Source organism: Rhinolophus hipposideros, assembly GCF_964194185.1.
Source record: "Rhinolophus hipposideros genome assembly, chromosome: 11".
Taxonomy (NCBI): Eukaryota; Metazoa; Chordata; class Mammalia; order Chiroptera; family Rhinolophidae; genus Rhinolophus; species Rhinolophus hipposideros.
The window spans coordinates 55969806-55994813 of NC_138057.1; the positions used below are offsets into that span (position 1 = coordinate 55969806).

General features: G+C 38.2%; 1 protein-coding gene across 3 annotated transcripts in view; it reads left to right on the forward strand.

Annotated features, from left to right (window-relative positions):
• STX17 (syntaxin 17) overlaps window positions 1-23023 on the forward strand; it is a 53071-nt gene extending 30048 nt beyond the window's left edge. For all 3 annotated transcript variants that reach the window (XM_081067518.1, XM_081067519.1, XM_081067520.1), the window contains exons 5-8: window positions 8011-8126; window positions 8210-8260; window positions 17427-17513; window positions 18262-23023. In XM_081067518.1, coding sequence (XP_080923644.1) covers window positions 8011-8126; window positions 8210-8260; window positions 17427-17513; window positions 18262-18501 — 494 coding nt within the window. In that variant the 3' untranslated portion in view covers window positions 18502-23023. The remainder of the gene's footprint in view (window positions 1-8010; window positions 8127-8209; window positions 8261-17426; window positions 17514-18261) is intronic.
• The last annotated feature ends 1985 nt before the right edge of the window (window positions 23024-25008 follow it).

Here is a 25008-nt window from a genome sequence, read left to right on the forward strand (position 1 = left end):
ATCCAAAGTTTTTAACTAACAAAAGACAAATTTTTAAACTATCCTGGCTTTATTCTATAATTGCTGCCTTTGTTTTTCCTTTTTTGTTTTAGAGTTTCTTTTTTATTTTTAATGTATGCCATCTTGTTACATTTTATTTTTTTAATGTATTAAATTTATTGGGGTGATATTGTTTAGTAAAATTATATAGGTTTCAAGCGTACATTTCTTACATACATCACCATATATTTGACCCCCTTTTCCCTTTTCTACCACCCTGTCTCCCCTTACCTTCTGGTAACCACTAAACTGTTGTCTGTGTCTAACGAGTTTTTGTTTCTTTGTTTGTCTTGTTCCTTTTTTGTTTTCAGTTTTGTATTTCACATATGAGTGAGGTCATATGGTTCTTGACTTTTTCTGTCTGCCTTATTTCGCTTAGCATGATAATCTCAGGATCCATCTATGTTGTTGCACATGGTCCTATTTCATCTTTTCTTACGGCAGAATAGTATTCCATTGTGTATATATACCACATCTTCTTTATCCAATCATTTATCGAAGGACACTTTGGTTGTTTCCATGTCTTGTCCACCGTGAATAATGCTGCAGTGAACATTGGGGTACATATATCTTTATGGATAAATGTTTTCAGATTTTTTTGGGTAGGTACCCAGGAGAGGGATTGCTAGGTCATATGGTAATTCTAGTCGAACCTCCACACTATTTTCCATAGTGGCTTCACTAATCTGCGTTCCTGCCAATAGTGCATGAGGGTTCCTTTTTCTCCACAGCCTCTCCCATACTTGTTATTTGTTTTGTTGATGATAGCCATTCTAAAGGTGTGAGGTGATAGCGTTTTTACATTTTATATATGTTCTAAGCTGCCTTAAGTCTTTATGGAAAGGGTGGCATATAAATAAATTACAGATTAGCATAGAATCTGAGAGATACTACACCTGTGCTGTTTTCCTCTTTTCATTTACCTAGGGACTCTTGTACCACTCCTTGTCTCCAAAACCAGATTATTTTTAACGTTGTATTTTCAGTGCTAGTGATCCAGTAATTTATAGGGACATAGGAAAAAAAAGAATAAACATTAGGCTATCATCCTGATCTTGTGGGTAATCTTGCTTTTACTGTATCCTTAGTACCTAGCATATACTAAGTACATAGCGCATAGAGGTTGGCACATAGTGGACCATTAAAAAATGTTTTATAAATATGAATGAGTAAATATCTTTTTAGAGGCAGTTTTGTAATTTCAGATATAACTACTTCACTCTGTAGATAAAATGTTGTTTAAGGGAGAAAGGAATGTTAGCACTCAACCCTATTTGAAGAATATTTGGGAAGAATGCTTTTTGATAGTTCATAGTTACTGTTTACATTATTCTGTTCATATGTAATTATCACCACCATATTGATGAGGCTGAGTGCTATTCTTATCATTTAGTATGAACTGATACTTTATGTGCGTGTATAGAGAAACTGGGCTTTATAGTTACTTGTGATTAGGGGGCCGTCTTATTCACCCAGACATTTTGACAGTCGTGATAGCTGTAATAACAGTGCGGATTCGCTGGATTTTCTGGATAGAGTTGCTGGCATTAATCTGTTTCACTATTTAACTTTGAATTGCCCATCAGCAGCAAACAAAAATTTTGAGTTCTGTCCGAGAATTTTCTCACAACATGATACTATTCTAATACTTGCTTTAATTTGCATTTTATTATCGCATGTTTTGTGTTTCTACCAGTAGGACTGTTTGGGTTCAACAAATTTGGGTTTATATATCATCCGAGGCATTGGGTGATAATTAGAAGACAGTTTACCAGTTTGTTGGCAATTAACTTTCTCCATAGGAAACTGGTATAAAAAAAAAATGTTGGTAAAATTTGAAGAAGCATGTATGTGTACAGAGGAAATGAAAAAGATTGGGGCAGTGCCAAAGGATGAAGGAGAAGATATAACAGGTGAAATTCATTTTCCAACTCTATTGATTCTCAGATTTCCTAATTCATGGAACACCAAATTGGCCTAAGACCTGATTACTTGTCACTGGGAAAAACTACAAAAATGATCTCTGCAAATACTGATTTGATTAAGACAGTCATTCCATTTATAAAATCAAATACCTACATTATACCTAAAATAATATTAGAATGACAAATTCTTAATGGTCTGCTGGTCAGATTATGCTTTGACTTTGAATCCATTGCCAACATTAAGCAGTTTAAATTAACTGTCTCACCAAATGCCTGAGTATTTCACCAGATATGAGATTTTCTACTGGGTTGCCTTAAATACAGAAATATTAGTAACAAATAATTGAGAGGAAGGAAGGAGGAGAATATGAAAAGAAAGGAACTAATTTACATAAGACTTTAGTAGTGGGGTATAAATTGGATTTGCTCCATATGTGGTCATCTTTTAGCTAGTCTCTTTTCTGTCATTCTATATGTTTTTATCCAGTGTTTTCTGGTTTCTCCTATTTTTGCCTTAGATACTCATTATAGTAGTGACAGCCTATACAAAAAAAAAATGTGTTTGATTTGCATAGAAGTGCCTTAAAATACTTTTTCCTTTAAAATTCAATCTGATTCTACATAAATTGGTTGGAAACATCAGCCGAGATTCAGGAGCAATGTTACCACATTTCCATGAGTGACATCAAAATATTAAAATAGTTTTTCATTTACAGATAGAAATAACAAGTAGGCTAGGACGTTTTATGTTCTCTGGAGAATCAAAGAAGCTTATTAAGTTTAGGGGAAAGCCGTGATAATTTTGCTGTTTCTTTTGTCCAGATTCTGAGTTCCTAAAGCACATCTTCTCTGCCAATCTTGCTTGATCTGAAAAACCCCCTTCTGTCTCACGTGTGTATCTACTTTCAATTTTAGCATATTGCTTCCCACCCAGAGAAGTGATGAGCCTACAGATCGGATTTGTATTTAGAAAGGTGTATCAGGTTATACAGAGTGAATCACTGCTCTTGTCCATCTTTGTCTTCCTTACTTCCCATCCAGCACACAACTTCACTAGCACAATAGGAACAGAATCTTATTACATTTTAAACAAATATTCACAAAAGAAAAGAATCCAATCTTAAAACTGCTGGGAACTTCAGACCAACATACTGAATTTAATGAAATATTAGATTTTATCACAGGTATATACAGGTACTGAACCGTTTTTGTAAAACATGTAGATGGTTTTTGTATGTTATTCAGAAGATGTGTTTTCCATTGGTTTTAATTCTCTTAAAAATCCTCCTTTGCAGCTAAGTTAAGCCATGACTTAGAAGTCATTTTATTTTGATAGATAGGCTTATGTAGATGATCAGTAAATTCATTTCATTATTTTTAAGCTATCAGAACATGAAAAAAATTCAGGAAATGCTTTTGAATTAATTTAGGTTCATAATGACACTTTTTCTAATACAGTAAAGTTTAGTGGAAATTTCTTGTATATTGTATTATAATTCTTGGCAGAATCATTACCCTTCATGAAGTATGGAGAAAGAAAGCAGGGGGTATGGGGAGAGGGTGAGAATGAGTATGAATACATAAGTGAATGAATGAATGTTTAGACATATATAGAGAAGGGAAAAGCCTTATGTCTATGCTGTTTAACTTATTTCTCATTTAAACTAAAACTATCTTAATGTTTATTTGACTTTGCAGTTAAAAATAAGGTTTTAAAACTGGAGTTTGAAAAACAGTGGTGAGTGACATATACGAGCATATACACTTTATATTTGAAGATGTTTGCATGTGGATGGAACTATTAGAGATTATTATGTCACATAAAACAATAGCAATTTTGACTTACATGGACAAGATAGGAGTTCTTTAGCCTTCTTTCCTGTAGCTGTAATCTCTCTGTGTTTTGCCTCCTCATGTCTGTAGCAATTTGTAAAAGTTCAAAATCAGTGGATGACCGCTGAGGTACTGATTTTTAATACAAGCTGGACTAAATGAATTATGGAAGTTGTAGAAATTAAAAGGTTTCTTTTTTTTAAAATTTATTGTGGTGACAATTGTTAGTAAAGTTACGTAGATTTCAGGTGTACAATTCTGTATTACATCATCTACAAATCCCATTGTGTATTCACCACCCAGAGTCAGTTCTCCTTCCATCACCATATGTTTGATCCCCCTTACCCTCATCTCCCACCCCCCACCCCCCTTACCCTCTGGTAACCACTAAACTATTGTCTGTGTCTATGAGTTTTTGTTTCTCATTTGTTTGTCTTGTTCTTTTGTTGTTTTTGTTGTTCACACATATCAGTGAAATCATATGGTTCTCTGCTTTTTCTGTCTGACTTATTTCACTTAGCATTATACTCTCAAGATCCATCCATGTTGTCACAGATGTTCCTATATCATCTTTTCTTACCGCCAAATAGTATTCCATTGTGTATATATACCACAACTTCTTTATCCATTCATCTATCAAAGGACATTTTGGTTGTTTCCATGTCTTGGCCACCGTAAACAAAGCTGCAGTGAACATTGGAGAACACGTGTCTTTATGGATAAATGTTTTCAGATTTTTGGGTAGATACCCAGGAGAGGGATTGCTGGATCATATGGTAACTCTATATGTAATTTTTTGAGGAACCTCCACACTGCCTTCCATAACGGCTGCACCAGTCTGCATTCCCACCAACAGTGTATGAGGGTGCAAAAGGTTTCTTAATTGTTAGTCGTGCCTCAAATTGATGAGTGATATTCAGAGTTGTAAGTTTACAGCAGGATTTTCCATGGAAGAGAACAGATTTATTTGTTCTAAGACTCCATTTGAACTAAGATGCATTAGCAGTTTGCTTTCAAGTGAGATTGTAAATGACTTAAACATTTTTTATTTTTTACTGAAGGAAATCTTTACTTTTGCTTAAAATGTCAGACCTTTCTCATCCCTTTATTTTTTTAGATCAAGAATTTATATATGATAATCTCTCCTCATTTTGTTATATACACTGGCATACTTTATTTGAATCCTCTCTAGTAGTACAAAGGTTGTGGCTTTAAAAATCTTTAGAGTCAGTGTTGCGTTTACGAAGTTATGCTTTACATTTGGTCTGTTAATAATGAAGTTATCATTATTCATTATCCTATTAAAGAAGTTGGAGTTCTTATAAAATAGGAATATTACGTGGAAGAAAGGCCTCAGAGTAATTCATTCATCTCGATTGAAGTGAAAATGGAAGTGTCTATGGGATAACTTAGGACACAGCGTAAATGACTGAAGCATTTGTAAAAATCATAGAGAGCTTTTACAATATCAGACACTTGCCATAATGTTGTAATGTAAAACTTTATATCTGATGTTTTTGCTTTTCCATTAAGATGAGAAAATATATTCAGGTAAGTTAAGATTAAAAATAAAAAGAACACAGTCAATTTCGATAAGCCTATTAAATTACGTTTTAGTCAACTGACTATGCCCTTTCTAAACAAATTAAACAGATTTTTTCTCAAGAGGTAAAGCATTCATAAATTTTGAAAGTAAAATAGTAATGCAATTTTATAAAATACCATTCAGTTATAAGCAAGGATGAAAAAAGAAATTGCGAAAGAAGATGAGCTTAGAGGTATAATGGCTTTTGGGAGTAGATCAGGTGTCACTTTCATTCCCCTGTTTATAACCCTTCAGTAGCTCTCCACTGTCTATCAGTTAAAGTCCAAGGTCTTTAACTGGCCTGAAAGTCCCCTCCTAACCATCTATAATGTGTTATACTTGTAATATTGTCTTTTACTGTATGATTTGGCAAGACCAAACTGCTGATTTTATTTTAAGCTATACTGTTTCTTCTTTGAGAGCCTTTTTTCATGCTGGTGTCTCTACCTGGAATTTATATTCCTATCTTCTTTGTCTAGTAAGAGCACCTTTTTCAGGAAGCTGTCCTATAAACTGCACACCACACCAAGCTGGGTCAGATGCCACCCCCAGCTTGGAATTCCCACAAAATATTATATGTATCTATATTTATTAGACATTAATGAACTCTCTTACTGTTTTAGGATTGTCTCTGTGTATCTAACTCTTCTAGAATATAAATTCCTTGAGAGCAACTACTTTGTATTATGTTTTCATTCCTGGTACTCAACACAATACATACTGGGTGATCAGAAAATATTAAAGTGGTAGGTGTTTTGAGCTTGAAGTAAGGGGGACAAAAGAGCTCTTCTTTCCATTTCTGCTGCCGCTGTCCTAGAGCAGACAGACCATCATCATTTTGCACCAGATACATTGAAAAGCCTCCCAATTGGTTTTTCACGCTCTTTTTTGCGTTTCAATTCCACTCTTAATCTATTCTTCACACTATGTTATGGTTCCCGTTCTAAATCTGAAATCGGATGTGGCACCCTCCAGCTTCCCAAAAGTCTCCTACTCCTTTTAATAGTTCCAAATTGATCTTATGAGAAAGACAAAACTCTTTAACATGGTTTAGAGCGCCATGAGTTATGTCCTCTTAGATTTCCAACCTCAAGCTTTGCTTTTCTCTTGTCATTGTCTGTGCTTCAGCTATTCTAAACTCCTTTCAGTTCCCAAACCTATGCAAATATTATTCTCCCTGACATGAATATTCTCAGCTTCTTGCTCCACCTTTGCCCCAGTTCACTAACACGATTTCTGTTCATCCTCAAGCTATAGCTTCGGAACCTTCTCGAACCATTCTCCCCTCCATAAGTCTAGGTTAAATAACCTCTCTCTTCTGTGCTCACATTGCATTCCGTACTTAGCCGTCATAGTTCTTATCAGACTATACTGAACTTGCCTATTAACACCTCTGTATCACATATTACTTAGGAAGCTCCATTAATAATAACAGCAGTAGCAATCCAGTGCTGGTAACTCTTTATTAACCACTTGTACTTGATACATAAGCCAAGCGCAGTGCTAAGTAAATATCATCTTGTTTTACAAATGAAGAAGATAAGTCAGAAAGATGAAATACCTTCCCAAGTGAAAGAGCAAGTAAATAGCCAGACCAGGATTCTTATCCAGGTCTTTCAGACGAGGCCCAGTTGACTCCTTGGAAATGTTTCTCTGATTTACCACTGTATCCCCAGCATCTTAGCACACTGATTGGCATATAGTAGGCACTGTATAAATATCCATTTAATGAATGAATAATCGATAAAACCAATACAAGGAAATAAGAAAGACCTGAAGGTGAAGTCTGGAGCACAAAGTAATTCATCATCATAGCAGTGTTTAATGAGGAAAGCTTTAGTGAGTTGATGACTTTAAAACTCAGAAAAGATAGAGAACCAGTGGAGGCATTGGCCAGAAAAATGAGTCTGACAAGAAGTAGAGTGACAATATACATTAGGTTGGTACAAAAGTAATTGCGGTTTTTGCAATTTTTTTTTTTAACCTTTTAAACCGCAATTACTTTTGCACCAACCTAATACAAACAGATACATGTAGTAAGAGGTGTTAGTTTAATGACAAATTTATTGTTAACAAAAATGACTGATTTTCACTGCTAACAACATATCACTTCTCTACTTTTAACACCTTAAGAGTCTGGTATTTATTACTAAAATAGGCAAAGAAACAATTAATGATTTAGCAATGAAAAGCATTAAACCTACTTTTACTGGAAACCTATCTCTTCCTGGAACATTGGCCAGGTTGAAGTTTTCCTTTGGTGCTTCTTCCATATCTAGCCCTAGTTATTCAGATTGGGTAGATAGTATTTGTAACCTGTTGTGTTTTTTTTTGTTTGAGGTAGTTTTGTGGAGTAATTAAAAAAACATTTGTTAATCTGGGAATGATGTGCCCATAGATGTAGATAGATAGATAGATAGATAGATAGATAGATAGATAGATAGATAGATAGATAGATAGATAGATTAGATAGATAGATTAGATAGATAGATGATATAGAATAAGTTATTTTCGGCTTGAATTCAGTTAGTAAGCATTTCACATGGCAATTGTTTTATGGAGTTTATTCATGCTATTGTGTTTCTAACTAAGCAGATAAACTCTAAACATGGGACTCTGTTTGTCCAGGAGAATTTCACACCACTGAAACTGAAGCTGATCCTCAGAGTATGACTCAGATATACGCATTGCCTGAAATTCCTCGAGATCAAAATGCTGCAGAATCATGGGAAACTTTAGAAGCGGTATGTTAAAAATTTTTTTTTTCCTTTCGGTAGCTGTGAGGGATAAAAGTAAGTAACTTCCTCTTTCTCTCTCTCTTTTTAAGGATTTAATTCAACTTAGCGAACTGGTCACAGAATTCTCTCTCCTAGTGAATGTAAGTATATGACTATTTTTGACTCAAAGATTTTAGCTTAATAGGATAAGAGGTTTATTGGTCACTAGGCTTTGGATTCGAATTTTAATAGAAGTTACAATTTTTAAGACTGGTCTTAGGCCCTGGATAGAAGTCTAACTGTTCTCAAATTCCAGATCAATTCAATAAACATTTATTAAGCTCTTGTTATATAAAAGGTATTGTGTTAGATCTTTGGCAGTGGGTGTCTGACAAGGTTGGATATAGAAATAAATGAAGCCTGCTCTCTGCCTTCGGAGATTCACAGTGTGTAGAGATAAGCTTGGACCCCCAAAAAGGAAATTTCAAGCATGATTATTAAATGCAAAAATGAGGTAGATGAGAAGTATTATTATGAGCCCAAGAAGAAGCATTTAATTTCAAGGGAGGGAGGCAGGGGTTGTGAGGTGGAAGTGTTAAGGATAGCTTCATAAGATAGGTTGCATTTGCTTGAGCCTTGAAAACTGGGTGAAATGTCTAGAAGTGGAGAGAGAGGATGCATTTGAAAACAGCTGAACAAAGATATGGAGTAGAGAAGTATATGGTCTTTCAGGAATGATAAGTTCTGCAGCATAATCAAAGCATAAGGTACCATGGGCAAGCAAAGCAAGGAGGGTTAGGGCGAGATTGAGACGGCATTCAAGGCCATGTCAAAGAATTTGAACTTTACTTTGTAGGCACTAAGGAGCCAACCTAGAGTTTTGAGCCGGTTAGAGTGATGTGACCCAGCCTGTGTTAGCCTTGGGGATGATGTGTTAGCCTAGTGTGAATGATAGCCTTGGGGAGAGGGCACTATTATAGGTGGGCTGACTTGTTAGGAATCCACTGCAATAGTTTCACCAACAGCAATGGCATCACAAGGACAGTAGTCCTCCCTGATCTGTGGTTTCACTTTCCACAGTTTCATTTACTGTGGTCAACCACGATCTGAAAGGGAAAATTCCAAAAACAATCAATTCATAAATTTTAAATTGCACATCGTTCTGAGTAGCATAATGAAATCTGGTGCCAACCTGCTCTGTCCCACCCAGGACATAGGAGTAAATCATCCCTTGGTCCATCATATACACTCCCTGCCATTAGTCACTTAGTAGCCATCTTAGGTCATCACATCCACTGTCACGGTACCGCAGTGCTTGTGTTCAAGTCACTCTTATTTTACTTCATAATGGCCCCAAAGTGCAAGAGTAATCATGCTGGCAATTCAGACATGTGAAAGAAAGGCCATCAGGTACGTGTCTGTGTAGGAAAAAGCGTAGTATATGTAGGGTTCAGTACCATCTGCAGTTTCTGGCATCCATTGGGGGTCTTGCAATGTATCCCCCAATGACAAAGGGGAGTACTGTACGAAGGTTAGGGACAGCTGAGAGGTATTGCTGAGGTAGACTTGGTAGAAATTTGAGAAAGATGGAAGAGTCAAAGAAACATTAAGGCTTCATTAAGGATTCCTAGATCACACAATCTCAGAATTGGAATTGGAATTGGAAAGGACTTAAGAGGCCAGTTAACCTAATCCTTCTATTCTTGCCCCAACCTCTCAAACAGATGGTCTTTTGACTCTTTTTGAACAGTTAAACAGTGCAGGGACCCTTCATACTTCAGCTGTTCCATTTGTAGGCTCTGATTCTCAGAAGTTATTATACACGTATAAACTCTGTTCTATAATAACTTCCCTCTGGTACTTTTGTCCTCTGGGGCCGTACACTAACCACGTTTTGTCTCTTTTCCACATAAGTTTTCAACTTTTGAGATCAACATTATCCTTCCTCACCCGACCCAACCTCACCATATTTTCTTCTCTTGAAAATCCTTGATTCTCTCCTGCGTTCCTTCTAGAGTATGATTTCTAGGCTTTTCAGTACTAGTCCCTTACTCTGCTTGTTTTCTAGTTTGTGCATTTTTCTTCAGTAATCCCTAAAATTAAATATAGTAAATTGTTTAAAGCATTTTCCTTTCTCGATACCTCTAAGTTAGAAGAAGCAAAATGTTTCAAGTTTCTGAGTTAAGTTGTCTGTACAGTCTATTAATATATTGCATATAAAAGGGAAAGATAAAACAACCCCAAAATATTTGTTGTTTTTAGAATCAAGATTTATTCAATTATTGTAACTCATAATCTGTGATCTAATGCAGTTTGTAAAATCTATACTTGTATGGTTACACAGTTATATACATTTGTCAAAAGTCATCGATACGTACACATTAAAATGTGTGAGTTATAATGTAGGTAAACTATACTTCAATAAAGTTGACTTAAAAACCAAACTAAACATGTACAAAGTTCTTCTCATTCAAGACAAATACATTTCCCTTCCAATAGGATAGGCACATGAAAGGAAAATTAAGGGTTTGTGGCCATTTGACAGTTACGTGTCTGATTAGGTTATATAAGCATTTCCTAACCTCTAATGTAGGGAGGATTTGTGCAGTAAGACTTTGGTTACAGCCATAGCTCTATACAAATGTCCTATTTATAATAATCTGTAAGGACATGAAACAGAATGTTATTAGGCTAAAGCTCAAAGGAGAACCCCTGATTACTATTCCCAGGGTGACTGAGTTCTCATGACCACATTGTCCAGGACTCACAGAAGCTCCATTTAGGCACCAAATGACTTGGGAACATAACCAGAGTGACCACATCCTCTCATTATCATCACATGGACATGATAGCATTTAGGCAAATTAACCATTTATCTATGGAGTACTTTCTACATGCAGAGTACTGTGCTAAGCTCAATGAAGACTAGAGACCTGTATAAAAAAGAATCTGCAGGATAGTCGTGATAGTTGCCCATTCTGGATGTACTTATGCCACTGAATTGTATACTTAAAAATGGTTAAAATGGTAAATTTTGTGTTATGTATATTTTTACCACAAATAAAAAAGAATCTACAAAGCTATTGAGAGATCCAGGTGTGGTCCAATAGATGTTAATGAATTAACATCTCCGAGGCACCCTGCTTCATTTCTCTTCAGCCTTTATTGCTCAGGTGCCCTCTTTCCTACGGGGCCATCCCTATTCCTAGTCAAGGGGAGTTTAAGGAACTCTGGGCCAGTTGTGCAATAGCATGTCACCCTTGCTGCAGGTCCAGTTTTGTCTCTACCTTTTGCCTTATTCCCTGTGGCTTTTTAAATCCAGTTTTACTCTGGCTGCATTAAACACTGGGTTGTACTGGATTCAATCAGATTCCTCCTGTTATATTTCTCCTATGATCCGTGTGACCTTCAGGAAGTCATTTGACAACAAAGAGCTTTGTAAAATTGATGGGATGACTAAATGGGATAATGTCTATTACTTCCCATCCCCTTCCCTTGTACTGACCCCTGCTGCATTTCTGCTTTTGTCCCTCCCTTATTTGATTCCCTCTTTGACTCCTTGCTTAGAAATCTACTTTTTTTTTTTTAAAGATTTTATTGGGGAACAGTGTGCACTTCTAGGACTTTTTTTTTCCCCCCAAGTCAAGTTGTCCTTTCAATCTTAGTTGTGGAGGGTGCCGTTCAGCTTCAAGTTGTTGTCCTTTCGGTCTTAGTTGTGGAGAGCGCAGCTGAGCTCCAGGTCCAGTTGCTGTTGTTATTTGCAGGGGGCACAGCCCACCATCCCTTGCGGGAGTCGAACTCGCAACCTTGTGGTTGAGAGGACGCATTCCAACCAACTGAGCCATCCGTGAGGCAACTCAGCTCAAGGTGCCGTGTTCAATCTTAGTTGCAGGGGGCGCTGCCCACCATCACTTGTGGGACTCGAGGAGTTGAACCAGCAACCTTGTGGTTGAGAGCCCACTGGCCCATGTGGGAATCGAACCGACATCCTTCGGAGTTAGGAGCACGAGCTCCAACCGCCTGAGCCACCGGGCCGGCCCTAGAATTCTACTTTTGCCACCAACAGTACCTTTAGCCATTTTAGTATACCCATTATAGAGTCTGTAGTCTCTTTTCCTTTTGCTGAATCCTCTGATGTCAACATCCTACTTACCTCCTCTGTTTATTGCCTACTCTATGTCAATATAATCCTGCATTCTGCCTGTATATCATAGAATTTGCATGTTTGTTTCTGGGCTTCTCTGGATATGTGATTGTATGTGCTTAAGGAGTAGAGATTACTGCCTTTGGCGTTTAGAAGCAGGATAGCTCAGTGGTATCTGGAAAAGTCAAGATCTAAGACCAGAGCTGGCCTTGAAAGCTGGCTGGAATTTAGTGAGGAATAAAGGAAAATACCTGGAGTTTTGGCATTAGCTTTTTACACCCATAGCTTTTCACACACATTATTAAATCTGCACAATTACTAGCAAGATTCTTCAAGGGAGAGCATTTTTATTGATGTAAATGGATTTAGGAATGGATTTGTTGAATGTATTACTATTGCTTGATACAGAGGATGCTGGGCCTATAACTGTCCACACACAAGCATTCAAGGGGAAAACAATTCTTCATTAGGTTTGACTTCAAATGCCCAAATTGCTTTCTATTTGACAAATATTAACTTAATGAATCACACTTTCTTCACTGCTAATTAAGATTCAGTTATTTTTTTCAGGCAGATATGGGACCTAATTCAATGTTTTTCTTAAAATGAAATTGACAGACACATTCTTGGAGTCTTTTGAGAATTTTTTCCTTTAAAAAGGGAAAAGTTGGGCCGGCCGGGTGGCGCAGGCGGTTAGAGCTCCGTGCTCCTAACTCCGAAGGCTGCCGGTTCGATTCCCACATGGGCCAGTGGGGTCTCAACCAAAAAAAAAAAATAAATAAAATAAATAAATAAATAAATAAATAAATAAATAAATAAATAAATAAAAAGGGAAAAGTTTATGCATAAGTCTAGTCTGAGAAACACTGCAGTGACCTTCATAAATGGTTTAATTCATGGCTAAAGAGAACATATGGGAGGTGCCAATGTATAAAATGTCAGGAAGACAGTTTGAGGATTGTCAGATGTGGGAAGTCCAGGCAGGTGAAAACAAACATAAGCAAACCGGAAGCAAAAAGGGGACGTTGGTAGATGGAGGGAAGGGCCACCACTGTTGTTAGGAGCTTGGTTTCCTGTACTGGGGGAGGTTCTGTATGTGTGCTTAGGCCCGGCATAAAGAGCCAAGGACACAGTGGACAAGGGACCAGATTCACCTCTGAATGGAGTCTGGTTGGTCATTCTATGGACCGTGATTGACAACTCTGACATCAGTTTGCTGCCTAACTCTAATTATGTCATTGGGTCCTCCTTACTCAAGAAGCAGTATTTGAAGATATGGGCAAAGTTCGGGATTCAAACCAAGCAAAATAGGGGAAGAAGAAGGCATATCTGCACAACTGAGACATGACTGCTGATGCCAGGATAGGGGCTGGTGTACCCTCTGCTTTATGTCCATGCCCGTATTTAAGCACGCTTCCTTATGTCAGAGAATAAGTACTTACAGGTGTGGGGTGCTCCCCAGGGTGGGACAGGGCTCATTAAGTACTGGTGAGGCAGTGATGGGGAGCATTATAGTTCAATCAGTAATCTCGGGCTTCCTTTTGTCTTGTGGTTCTGTCTCTAATTTCAAAAGGATTTTGATGAAAATAATTCAAATAAAATTATTTTTAAATTTTACTTCATTAAAAAAAAAGTCAGAAAGCTGCAATATCCAACCTTTTAGGAAGGAGTTTTAAAAGATATTTCCCTGAGGCCTTGAGGTAACTCTTGGTGTATAGAAATGGCAATAATCCTGATTGGCCCTGCCATCTTGATGGAATTATTTGGGGGCTGAGATAAAGGAGACACGTTGACTATTTTCCCTTTACCCTTCAACTCATCAAGATAAGGAGTTTGATGATAGGGTTTTACATCTATGATTTATCTACTAGGGTAGACTTCCAGGCAAGAATGGAAATTGTTGGGCATGTGTCAGATAGAAACAATGATAGGGTGTCAGAAATCCAGACAAGTGCTGGCACTTATGCCTCTATGAGTTGGGAAAAGAAAGCCAACATTAAAAGAAGTTTTATTGTCTGAGGAATAAATGAATGCTAAGAGAGATCTAATGTTTTAGTGCTCTGGAATTTTAAACTACCATAGGAAAAAATTTAATATATTTTTTGATAGAAAAGATGGGAGATAAGCTTTCTATTTCCCCCCTAATACTCTACAGACACTATCTCATTTTATCCTTTCAGCTCTATGAGATATAAATATCGTTATCCTCATTTGAGAGATGAGAATGCTGACACCTCGAGAGCTTGATTAATTTGTCCATTGTCACACAGTGATAATTGTGGGATTTGAACACAGGACAGCTGACCAAAGGTTGTGTTCTTAATCCTGTGATGTACATACACTAGTGTTTTTTTTTTGTTTTGTTTTTTAAATTAAATGTATTACAGTAACATTAGTTAGTAAAATTACATACTTTATCACCATACGTTTGACCTCCTTTACCTTCGTTCATCACCTCCATCCCCCCTTACCTTCTGGTAACCACTAAACTAGTCTGTGTCTAATGAGTTTTTGTTTCTTTCTTTGTTTATCTTGTTAATTTTATGCTTTCAGTTTTATATCCCACATGCGTGAAATAACATGGTTCTCAATTTTTTCTGTCTGACTTATTTCACTTAGCATGATAATCTTAAGATCCATCTATGTTGCCTCAAATGGCGGTATTTCATCTTTTCTTATGGCTGAGAAATATTCCTTGTATATATACCACATCTTCTTTATCTATCAGCTAGCGAAGGACACTTTGGTTGTTTTCATGTCTTGGCCACTGTAAATAAAGCTGCAATGAACATTGGGGTACATATATCTTTATGGATAAATGTTTCCAGATTTTTGGGGTAGATACCCAGGAAAGGGATTGCTGGGTCATATGGTAATTCTATTCTTGATTTTTTGAGGAACCTTTATACTGTTTTCCACCGCAGCTGCACCAACCTGCATTCCCACCAGCAGTGTATGAGGGTTCCTTTTATTCCACAGCCTCTCCAGCTCTTATTATTACTTGTCTTACTGATAATAGCCATTCTAACAGATGTGAGCGGGTATCTCATTGTGGTTTAGATTTGCATTTCCCTAATGGCTACACGAGTGGTTTTTAAAGTGAGAACCATCGTACAGCATCAGCAGCACCTAGAAACTCATTAGAAATGAAAATTCTCAGGCCTCACTGGACACCCACCAAATCAGAAATTCCAGGGTTGGGATCCAGCAATCGGTGTTTTGAGAAGTCCTCCAGGTGATTCTGGTGCATACTCAAGTGTGAGAACCACTGTTATACGAAGTGTGATCAAAAAATACAGTGAATATTTAAATTTAAAATATTTATTAGAGTAAGACACTGCCATTAATCCCCTTCAAAATACTCCCCCTCACTTCAAACAAACTTATCCTATTGTGCTTGCCATTTTCTGAAGTACTTCTGGAAGTCCTCTTCTGTGAGTGTCTTTCATCCTCTATCATGACAACGCTCCGTGTTACACATTGCTTCTGATACAGCGATTTCTGTCAATTAAAAACATTACGGTGTGTCTTCATCCACCATATTCACTGGATCTGGCACCGTGTGACTTCTGGCTCTTCACCAAAGTCAAAATGATTCAGAACATCACGACAGTACAACTAATGGCACTCACGAAAGAGGACTTCCAGAACTGCTTCAGAAAGTGGCAAGAACGATGGGACATGTGTATTCGAAGCGAGGGGGAGTATTTTGAGGGGGCGGGGGGGGAATGGCAATGTGTCTTTTACTGTACTTTTTATTTAAACATTTGCTGTAGTTTTAGATCACAGCTCATCTTTGTTTCTGACAGAGATGTTAGAAGGGAAACTGATAAAAGACTTTTTTGGGGATTGTGTTGGAGATGTCAAGATAGTGGTGGAAATATAAGAATGAAGGGATACCTTGAAAGGTCCAGCAATAAGAAGGTACATACTGGGCGTATGAGAAGGGAAGGAATGTCAGTAATGTTGACAGGAAGCAACTGGTGGTGGGGGGAATTAGCTGTTACTTGGGCATCATGTTCTCAAATGAAATGATGATTGGAATTAGAAGCGTGTTGTATCTGCTTCAGTATAAGTGAAGAGGTCCGCTATATAAGAGCAATCAAATACTTCTGGATTAAAGTTGAATTATTTCACAATCATTGTAGAAGATAGCATTTAGCTGGGTCAAAGAGGGATTCTCTTTTTTCTGTGAATTAAAGAAAAACTAGATAATCTACATACTGCTGTGATAGTGGTGACATGGGTCTGTACATTTGTCAGAACTCATCATATACCCTTACAGTGGGTGCATATTGTTGTATGTAAATTCTGTCTAAACGAAATTGATTTAAGAATGGGAATGTGTTTCTGTGGCAAGTAATGAGTTTCTGTGACTGGAGGCGTATGAGCAGAGGTTTGGTAACTTGTCAGAAATGTTGTAGTGCGGCTTCCACACGTCTGAAAGGAAAAGCACATGTGGTTTTCCTCCTAAACTTCCTTCTACCAGAGATTTCGTGAGTCACAATTTCTGTTGTGTCACTGTAGGTGTTGCCATTTTATGTAGAATGATTTGTTAATATTTTGGTCTGAAACATTTTAATTCATCATGATTTTAAAATGTATTAAAATTGTATAGGTGTAAAACACAGGACAGTAAATTCATTCTCTGCCCATTACTGCATATCACCCATGGAAAGATTCCATGGCACATATTGTATTCTTATTCCTAAAACATAGTCACTTGTATTTATTAAATTAAGGGTGTTTTACTCCTAAGGCAGATTTGCTTGTTTTAAACTGAATCTTCAAAGAAAATAGGGAGGTTTCTTGGGTGGATTTTGTGGGTTTTTTTTCTGTCAAACACAACATGACATATAAATGCTTATTTGGATTTTATTTCTCTCCTGGAAAGTAGATCCACTCGGAGAATAACACGTTTGCATGTTTGAATCAATTTTAGCGTGAGATGCTTTTTCCTGTAAAGGTGCCACCGTTTTATTGCCTAATAATTAAGTCACGCTCTTTTTTTCAATACAAGTGAATTTGTACTTAGGACGTGGCTTATCAGATGCTATTCGTGAACTGCTATTAAGACTGCAAGGCTGCAGTCCACGGGCCCTGATTACAGGAATTAAAATAGTGTGTATTGGCTCTCCGCTGCTCCCAGCAGGACCGCTCACTCATAATTCCTTTGCATCTAGTCTCAGCAGGAGAAGATTGACGGCATTGAAGACCATGTCAACAGCGCTGCTGTGAATGTTGAGGAGGGAACCCGAAACTTGGGGAAGGTAAGATTCTGCTCCCGCTGACAAATCAATGGTCCTCTGGCTCCCAGGAATCTGCAGTATTAACCCGATTGATCTGCTCTCTCTAATGTTGAGGGAACCAGCAATTAAGGAAATAAGGAAGAAATGACACAAGTAGTGCAAGAAATCAATGGCTTTTGTAATATTTTGCTCCAATATTCTACTCTTCATTCTGTTGGCAGAGACATTTTTACAAAGAGAGAATAAACCAAAGCCTCACCAGAATGCAAGGCATTTGGCGTTACAAGGGGATAGCTGCAGAGGTTCGGTGAGAGGAGTAGAGAGGGTTGCCAGAATCCAGCAGGGTCACAAGTCTGAGGATGTGACAGCATGGGTGGAGTGGGACAATCTATTCTCCATAGAATGTTGCTTTTATTTAACCCCAGGTACAGAGCACAGAATAATCTCTGTGCAACATAAAAGCTTTGGGGGTATCTGTGGCTGCTAAAACTGTTTAAACCAGCTAGATAGTTAATAGATGGATTGTTTTCCAAGTAAAATCAATTTGTCGCAGTCCACTCTTTGTAGCCCATTTCTCTAAATTCTGAGATCCGGAGTAATTGTAGTACCCGTGCAATACTTTCTGTCCCCCTGCCCCTGAATACAATCTCTAAGGTTAATTATGTACCAAGAGTTAAAGAGGCATTGCCAGAAGTAATGAGAGAAAAATGCACATCACCACAGGCAGATATTCTCAACTCAATTTCTAAATTGAATTTTTTTTTTACAGGCTGCAAAATACAAGCTGGCAGCTCTGCCTGTGGCAGGTGCACTCATCGGAGGCGTGGTGGGAGGGCCGCTCGGCCTCCTTGCAGGCTTCAAAGTGGCAGGAATTGCAGCTGCACTTGGTGGTGGGGTGTTGGGCTTCACAGGTGGAAAACTGATACAAAGAAAGAAACAGAAAATGATGGAGAAGCTCACTTCCAGCTGTCCAGATCTTCCCAGCCAAACTGACAAAAAATGCAGTTAAAAACCAAACTTCGGGATTGTGGGTGCCAACACGTCCATCCGAATGAGGACCTTCGCTGCTGGTGGGCACTCAGTCAGCATTGGAACGTGCTTGTGTCCAGCTAGTGACTATAGATGCAAGTGGGATGGAACTGGGCTAAGTGGAGACATGTTGTCGTTTGCTGGGGTGTTAATGGAGATGTTAGAAATGGGCCGGGGCGGAGGGTGTATGACTTTTGTCAGGTGAAGTTGAAAGACTGGAAAGGGAGCAGATTTTCTGCCTGGAAATGTGAAAACTGAACCCATGAACTTCGATAAGGATATGAGATGTGCGGTGGACATGTTGGGTTATGGAAAAATAGTTTCTTTCCTAACCCTGATTTGGAGACCCTAAGGCTTCGCATATTATTCATATGCTTATCTGTCTCCTAAACGTAGGAGAGTATTTAGGCCTGTTAGCAAAGAAAAGTTCAAGAGCTTTTCTTATCAAATAGGGAAATCAGGGTCTGCTGAGGGGCACAGTGAACTAGGTCATGGAGTGCGTTTGGTGAACCCTATTGCAGTTTGATCCATCTATATTTTCTGGTGAGTGAAACTCATAGTGTAAGAAACTGGAAAGAAAGGCCCAACTTCTCTTTCCAGTATCTTAATTTGTGACACTGACTCCTTCTCTGAACCTTTCCTCTGCCTCTCTTTAAATAAAGACTCTCAAGTGGTAGGAGACAACATTACTAAGGCAATCACTAAGCTTGCTCTGGCAGCCTGTCTCTTAATACCTCAAAGATCTAGTAGCCTCTGCCTTCCTTCCCATGTAATTTTGAAAACTTCTCTGAGTTGTGGGGTGAATTTTACCCATACTTAATGAGAGCTTTTCTCACAATTTGCTTTTTTGTCTTGTCTCCCATCTCTGTTCATCCTTTCCTATAACTTCTATGAAGAAAGAGAGAGAGAGAGATCTCCAAATATTTCCAACATTGTTAGACTTGGAGCTAAAAAACTAAGCGGGGGAGGGGAACATCACATCATTTCTTAGGGCATCTTCCAATTTCAAGGAGCTGATGTACCTGCCACATGGGGACTCTCTGACCCCAAGTCTTTCCACCAGCCCTTGGTGAAGCTAAGAACTAGCTTTCTACCTCACTTCTGTTACTCCCATCCTTTTCCCCAGGCTTGCTGTCTCCTCTGCTGTCCTTCACATTACACAGCCGCTATTCCTTCCCAAGAATGGCATTCATGCTTGCCTTTCCTCACATTCAAGATGGTGATGCACAGAGCCTGGTGCCAAGACTTGGTCCCGAGGAAGGATTTGTGGTGCTAATCCCAACCCTTGACGCTGACAGGACGCATGCCACAGCCCAGCCAAATTATCCAAATAGCAAAAAGGTTTTAAATTTAGAAAAAAGAATTTAAGATTCCAGGTAGCCTCATCCTGTACCCCAGCTCATTTGAAATAGGAAGGAACCACCTGTTGCCTTATTGTTTTTCTCTGAAGATAGAGGAATGGGTACCTCTACCACATAAGGTGTGAGTTTTCTCTGCTCAGGAGCCAGATTAATCGGGCAGTTGAATGGTTTGTCGTTCTGTTTTGCTGCTTACTCTTAATAACTTTTATTGATTGCTACTTTTTACTTCAGTGTCTAAAGAGACCTTTCTCTTTCATGCTTTTTGACTCTCACCAATGAATTCCAAAGAGGAAAAGCACCATTTCTTACTGTCATTAAATAACTAGAAAATACCAAGTCTTGTCTTGCTATGACCTGTGTCTTTGATGTAATATCAAGAAGGAAGTACTCTGAATAAGTGTCAGATTCTGATCCAGTATTTGATATGGTAAGGTTGGGATAATTACTTTTGAACTCCACCTTTTCCATTTTCCGATCCCTGCTGTCCCTTTAGCACAGGGTGTTCAAACCAGAACAAGGATCAGAATCACCTGAGGTGCATATTTAAAACAAGAGTTGTAAACTTCAGTCCCACAGACGATGCTAATAATGACTAGTCTGGCCTGGTCAGCTACAATTATAAATTGGAGCTATAGTTACCTCACGATTCAGCTGTACCACTGAATTCTGTACGTACTGGTATTCCACCTCCAACATGTCCCAGTCCTCATCACAGCGTGTGATTCCCACTCTGCCCACCCCAAAGTGGCTATGCCTTTTAGCCCATGATCTTAATACAACCAGGGAGTCAGGCTGGTTTTGCATCGGGACCTGAAGGAGAGACGAGGCCTATAATTGAAGCTCGTGTTTTATCTGGGTCTCTCATTTTTACTGAGGCAGTGTGGGATATGACTGTAAGTGCTCATACAGGCCTTTGATTTTTATTATTCAACAGGATGAGCAACAGTAAGTGCTCATACAGGCCTTTGATTTTTATTATTCAACAGGATTAGAATATTCCTCTAGCAGTCTTCATGATTAGGCAAGTTACAGTTCTTTAAAGAAGTTTTATCATTTAAAATTATTTAGAAATTGTATCTCATTTTCCCATACTGGAACCTAATAGCTAACTTTTTGTAGAAATTTCTAGAAGTGTTTAATCAACTATAAATGATATACCTGTAATCTACAAAGTGGTTAGGAGTATAAATTAGTCAATATGACACAGAAACCAATCTTAAAATTGAATTTAATGCCCTACACTATCAGAGTAAATTCATCTCTATGATTCATGTTTTTACTGCAACAAGTTAAAAAGTAAAGAAGACTTTGAATGAGTTCTTCAAGTTTATAGAGGCTCATTTGCATAAAGGCAGAACTACTAAACTCTTTGGGTATAATAATCTGATAACTTCTCTGTAGAGCAGAGACTGAAACTTTTTGGTCTAACCCACAGTAAAAAATGCACTTCCATCAAAACTCAGCATATCCATGATGGAACAATACTTACCATTATGTATAGTGCACTTTTTTTAATCTTTTCAGTTTTTAAAATATGCTGGTTGCAACCTAACTAAATTGATTTCATAATCTTGAGACCCTTAGTTTGAAAATAAAACAAAACACCCTTATAGGAGAACTGATTCTCATTGAATATCTTCTGTTTGCCAGGCACTTCACCGGACATACAGATAAGGACACTGAGTCTCAAAGAAGTTAAGTAATTTGCAGAGGGTTATTCAGGTACCCATGGGGGAAGCCGAAATGTTAACTAGGTCTGTTGAACTGCAAAAGCTCCCGTTACTCTCATGCTGCTTCTGTATTTAAAACTGAGGTGGGCCTTTCATGCTGTTTCACCCCAATACCCACATACTCTGTAAGACAGGTTTCCTTTGAAATTACATGTGCCATTGGTTTGCATTTCTTTTTTCAATCTTTTTTTTCCTCAAAGTTTTTTATGGGGCCAATGCAGAAGCACATGAGTGGTTAGACTCTAAAATGAAAAGTGTTTCTAGCCCACTCACACATCCTACAAATTTCCTTATGTTCATGGGTTATAGCCATCATTTAAGCAGTGCTTTTTATATTTAATTAAAAACTAAACTTTTTAAAGACAAATCTATCATAACTCATAGAATCAAGTGGTTATTATCCTTTCAAATGGTACCTTTAGGAAGCCATGCGCTTCCTGTGATGACGCTACTATTACTTAGAACATTTTTGAAACTTTTCTTTTGGAATTGCCTCCAAAGACATTTTGCAAACTACGTTAAAAAAAAAAAAAGCCATCTCAGTGTTTATTAGTCAGACTCTACTCTCTGTCATTATGACCTCTCCTCTATTCCTTCCTCAGTTTTGCTTTCCTTCTGCTGGCTTTGCTCTCCTACCACTTATGCTGAAGCCAGTGACCTAAGGATGCCCAGAAAGAGGGCACGCTGGCAGAGTTGCTGGAGCAAGAACTGTTAGGTTATACTGAAGGCGCGCGCAGTAGAGGGAGAATACCACAAGTCCCAAAACCCTGTGTGAGCTGCCTGCCTGCCCGTAAGTGCCGTAACTAGTTTACGCAGCAGTAAGGACTGAACACTGGTAATATCAATCACCAGAGGTTGAGGAAACCTGAAATATAAAAATATAGTGTACATTTTTCTTCATTGAAAGTACCAAGCCATTGAAACAAAGCCAAGCCATACTGTGTGTCAACTTTAAGACTGAAAGGTCTTTTTTAGGGTCCCCTTTGCCCTTCATTGCTGCCATATGAAATCTTTGGGAGGAAGGATAACGAAAAGCCTGGGGAAAGGTTCTCCTGTGAAATGGGACATTTTCTTCTCTTGTAACAAAGTATAATGTGGCTGTGGCTCTCAGTACTTATGAATGTTAGACAATGTTCTTAAGTAGTCAGAGGCGTAAAAAAATGTAGAGGTGCTTCCCTGATAGCCTAAATTCATGTGAACAGTTCAGGTTCCATTTGTATTTTTGGTAACACTTCATTTTGTTTCTAACAGGTGGTTCTCGCTATTTATATTCATTAATTTGACACCATTTTTCAGAGAAACTTCTTGGGTATTATAAACAGTAAGTGGTAAAAGATCCATATATTATTATCCACATCACTGCCCTCAAAAATTATTTACTGTGGGAGACAAGAAAAATATATGTGCTATATTAACTAAAGAAATAAATTGAAAGGAAAATGTCAAAGGCAAATGATTTGCCCAAGATCAAAGCTAGTTAACATAATAGTTAGCAGTATAACCATGCTCTACAGAGAAAACAACACCCTTCAAGTAATTTAACTGAGTTCTTGTTACATCATATCAAGTTGCCTACTGGTCTGAAAGACCAGCCTCAACATTCTCAATCAGGCAATAGCTACAGTAGGAAGAGAATCAGATGGGGAGTCAGGAAATCAGAGTTCTAATGTTGGCTTTGTCTCCTGTAGTTAAGTTTTTTCTCATGGGTGGCTGCCTTCTCGCATTCCAGCCAGGGATTCCCCACCCATTCTTTATGTCTGGCCTCTCCCCGGGTCCTGTCCATTCTGCTCTGTCAGTGGCGTCAATTTCTAAATATATTCATGGCCACCATTCTAGTAAAGGACTTTATTACCTCATGCTCTCTACCTCATCATCCCTGACTTTAAGCCATTCCTCATTCACTGCCAGAGGAAGGAAATATTTTCAGTGCTTCCCATGAATACCCGACCAAGGTCAAGTCCCTTCGGTTGGCATTCTGGCCCCAGACTTACCTGTTCAGATTCACGACTCATCATCTGACAGTGCCATTAAGAATCAGACATGCACCACAAAAAGGATTTTAAGGGTTCTCTATGGTGAAAGTACAAACTGGTGATATGCTGTTTACATTTTTCCAGACTAAAATAATTTCTGTAATATCACATTTTATGAAAATAGCTGAGATTTGTTTAAGCTCTTGAACAAGACTAAAAGTTGTTTCCTAAGGAAATCTTTTCTCCCCCAGAAGAAATTACATTCAATATCTTAACCCCCCAAAGAATGTCACGTGCGCATCTGATAGCCAAAGCATGAGAATTTTTCTTCAACAGCATGGGTACTCCAGCTTTGAGTGGACCACTGTCCAACTCCTGTGAGAAACTTGACTAATGAATAGTTGAGAAAAACAAGAGTGCATGTTATCCATACGTTTCTCAAGTACCTGAGATTTTCTTGTATTAAGGTTAATCACCGAAACGATACTTACCTGGGCTGCATTAATTAAACCCCCTAAAGATATTTTCCATTTTATTATTAAACCCTTGTCGTTAGCAAGGGTCAGCAGAAGGCCCAATGGTGAGAATTTCTAAATATTTTGTAAAGCTTACTGAATTTGTTTATTATGTTGTTGAGTGGTGCTTGTATAAGGAAACCTGCAATAAATTCACTCATTCAACATTTAGCTGAGTACCTGTTGTGTACTGGGCGATACGTAGAAAAATATTAAACCCATAGACTCTACCTTTGTCAACCATTCAGGCTAATGAATTCAGATGCCTACAGCATGTACGTGACAATAAAACATGGTAAGTACCCTAACAGAGGAATGAGCAAAGTCATAAAGGGCACAGAGAATGGAGAGACCAGCTCTGCCTGGAGAAGTCGGGGAAGGCTTTGTAGAACACGTAGTATTTGAGCCGCACCCAAAAGACGAATGTGCTTCACTGAAGCAGGGTTGTGGGCTTTCAAGTGGCAGAGGAATCGAACGTACAAAAGGCTCCAAACATGAAAGCACAGTGTGCTTGGAGAAGACCAAGAAATTCAACGTGAGTGATGAGGCTGGTCAGGTGGATCTACAGACCGGGGTAGAGATTTTATTTGTTTGAAAGCTGAATGCATTGCTTTGTATCACATCTAACTGTTGAGTTCTTCATTTTGCCTTTGTTGCCAGGGAAGTTCGTAATAAACTTCACATTTGCCTGGGTTCTTGGTGTATTTGGCATATTTGCTTTTCTTTCCTACACATAAATGATTTGTGCTTCCTTGCCTCTGCTCTGAGAATCCCAGCTTAATATCGAATGCTTGCTTTCTTCCTGTCCTTCTATTCATTCCATAAATATTTATTGAAAACCCACTGAGAAAATAGTCATGAAATTTACCACTTGTGTCCAAGACCTTCAAGTTCCAGTTTTCCATCTC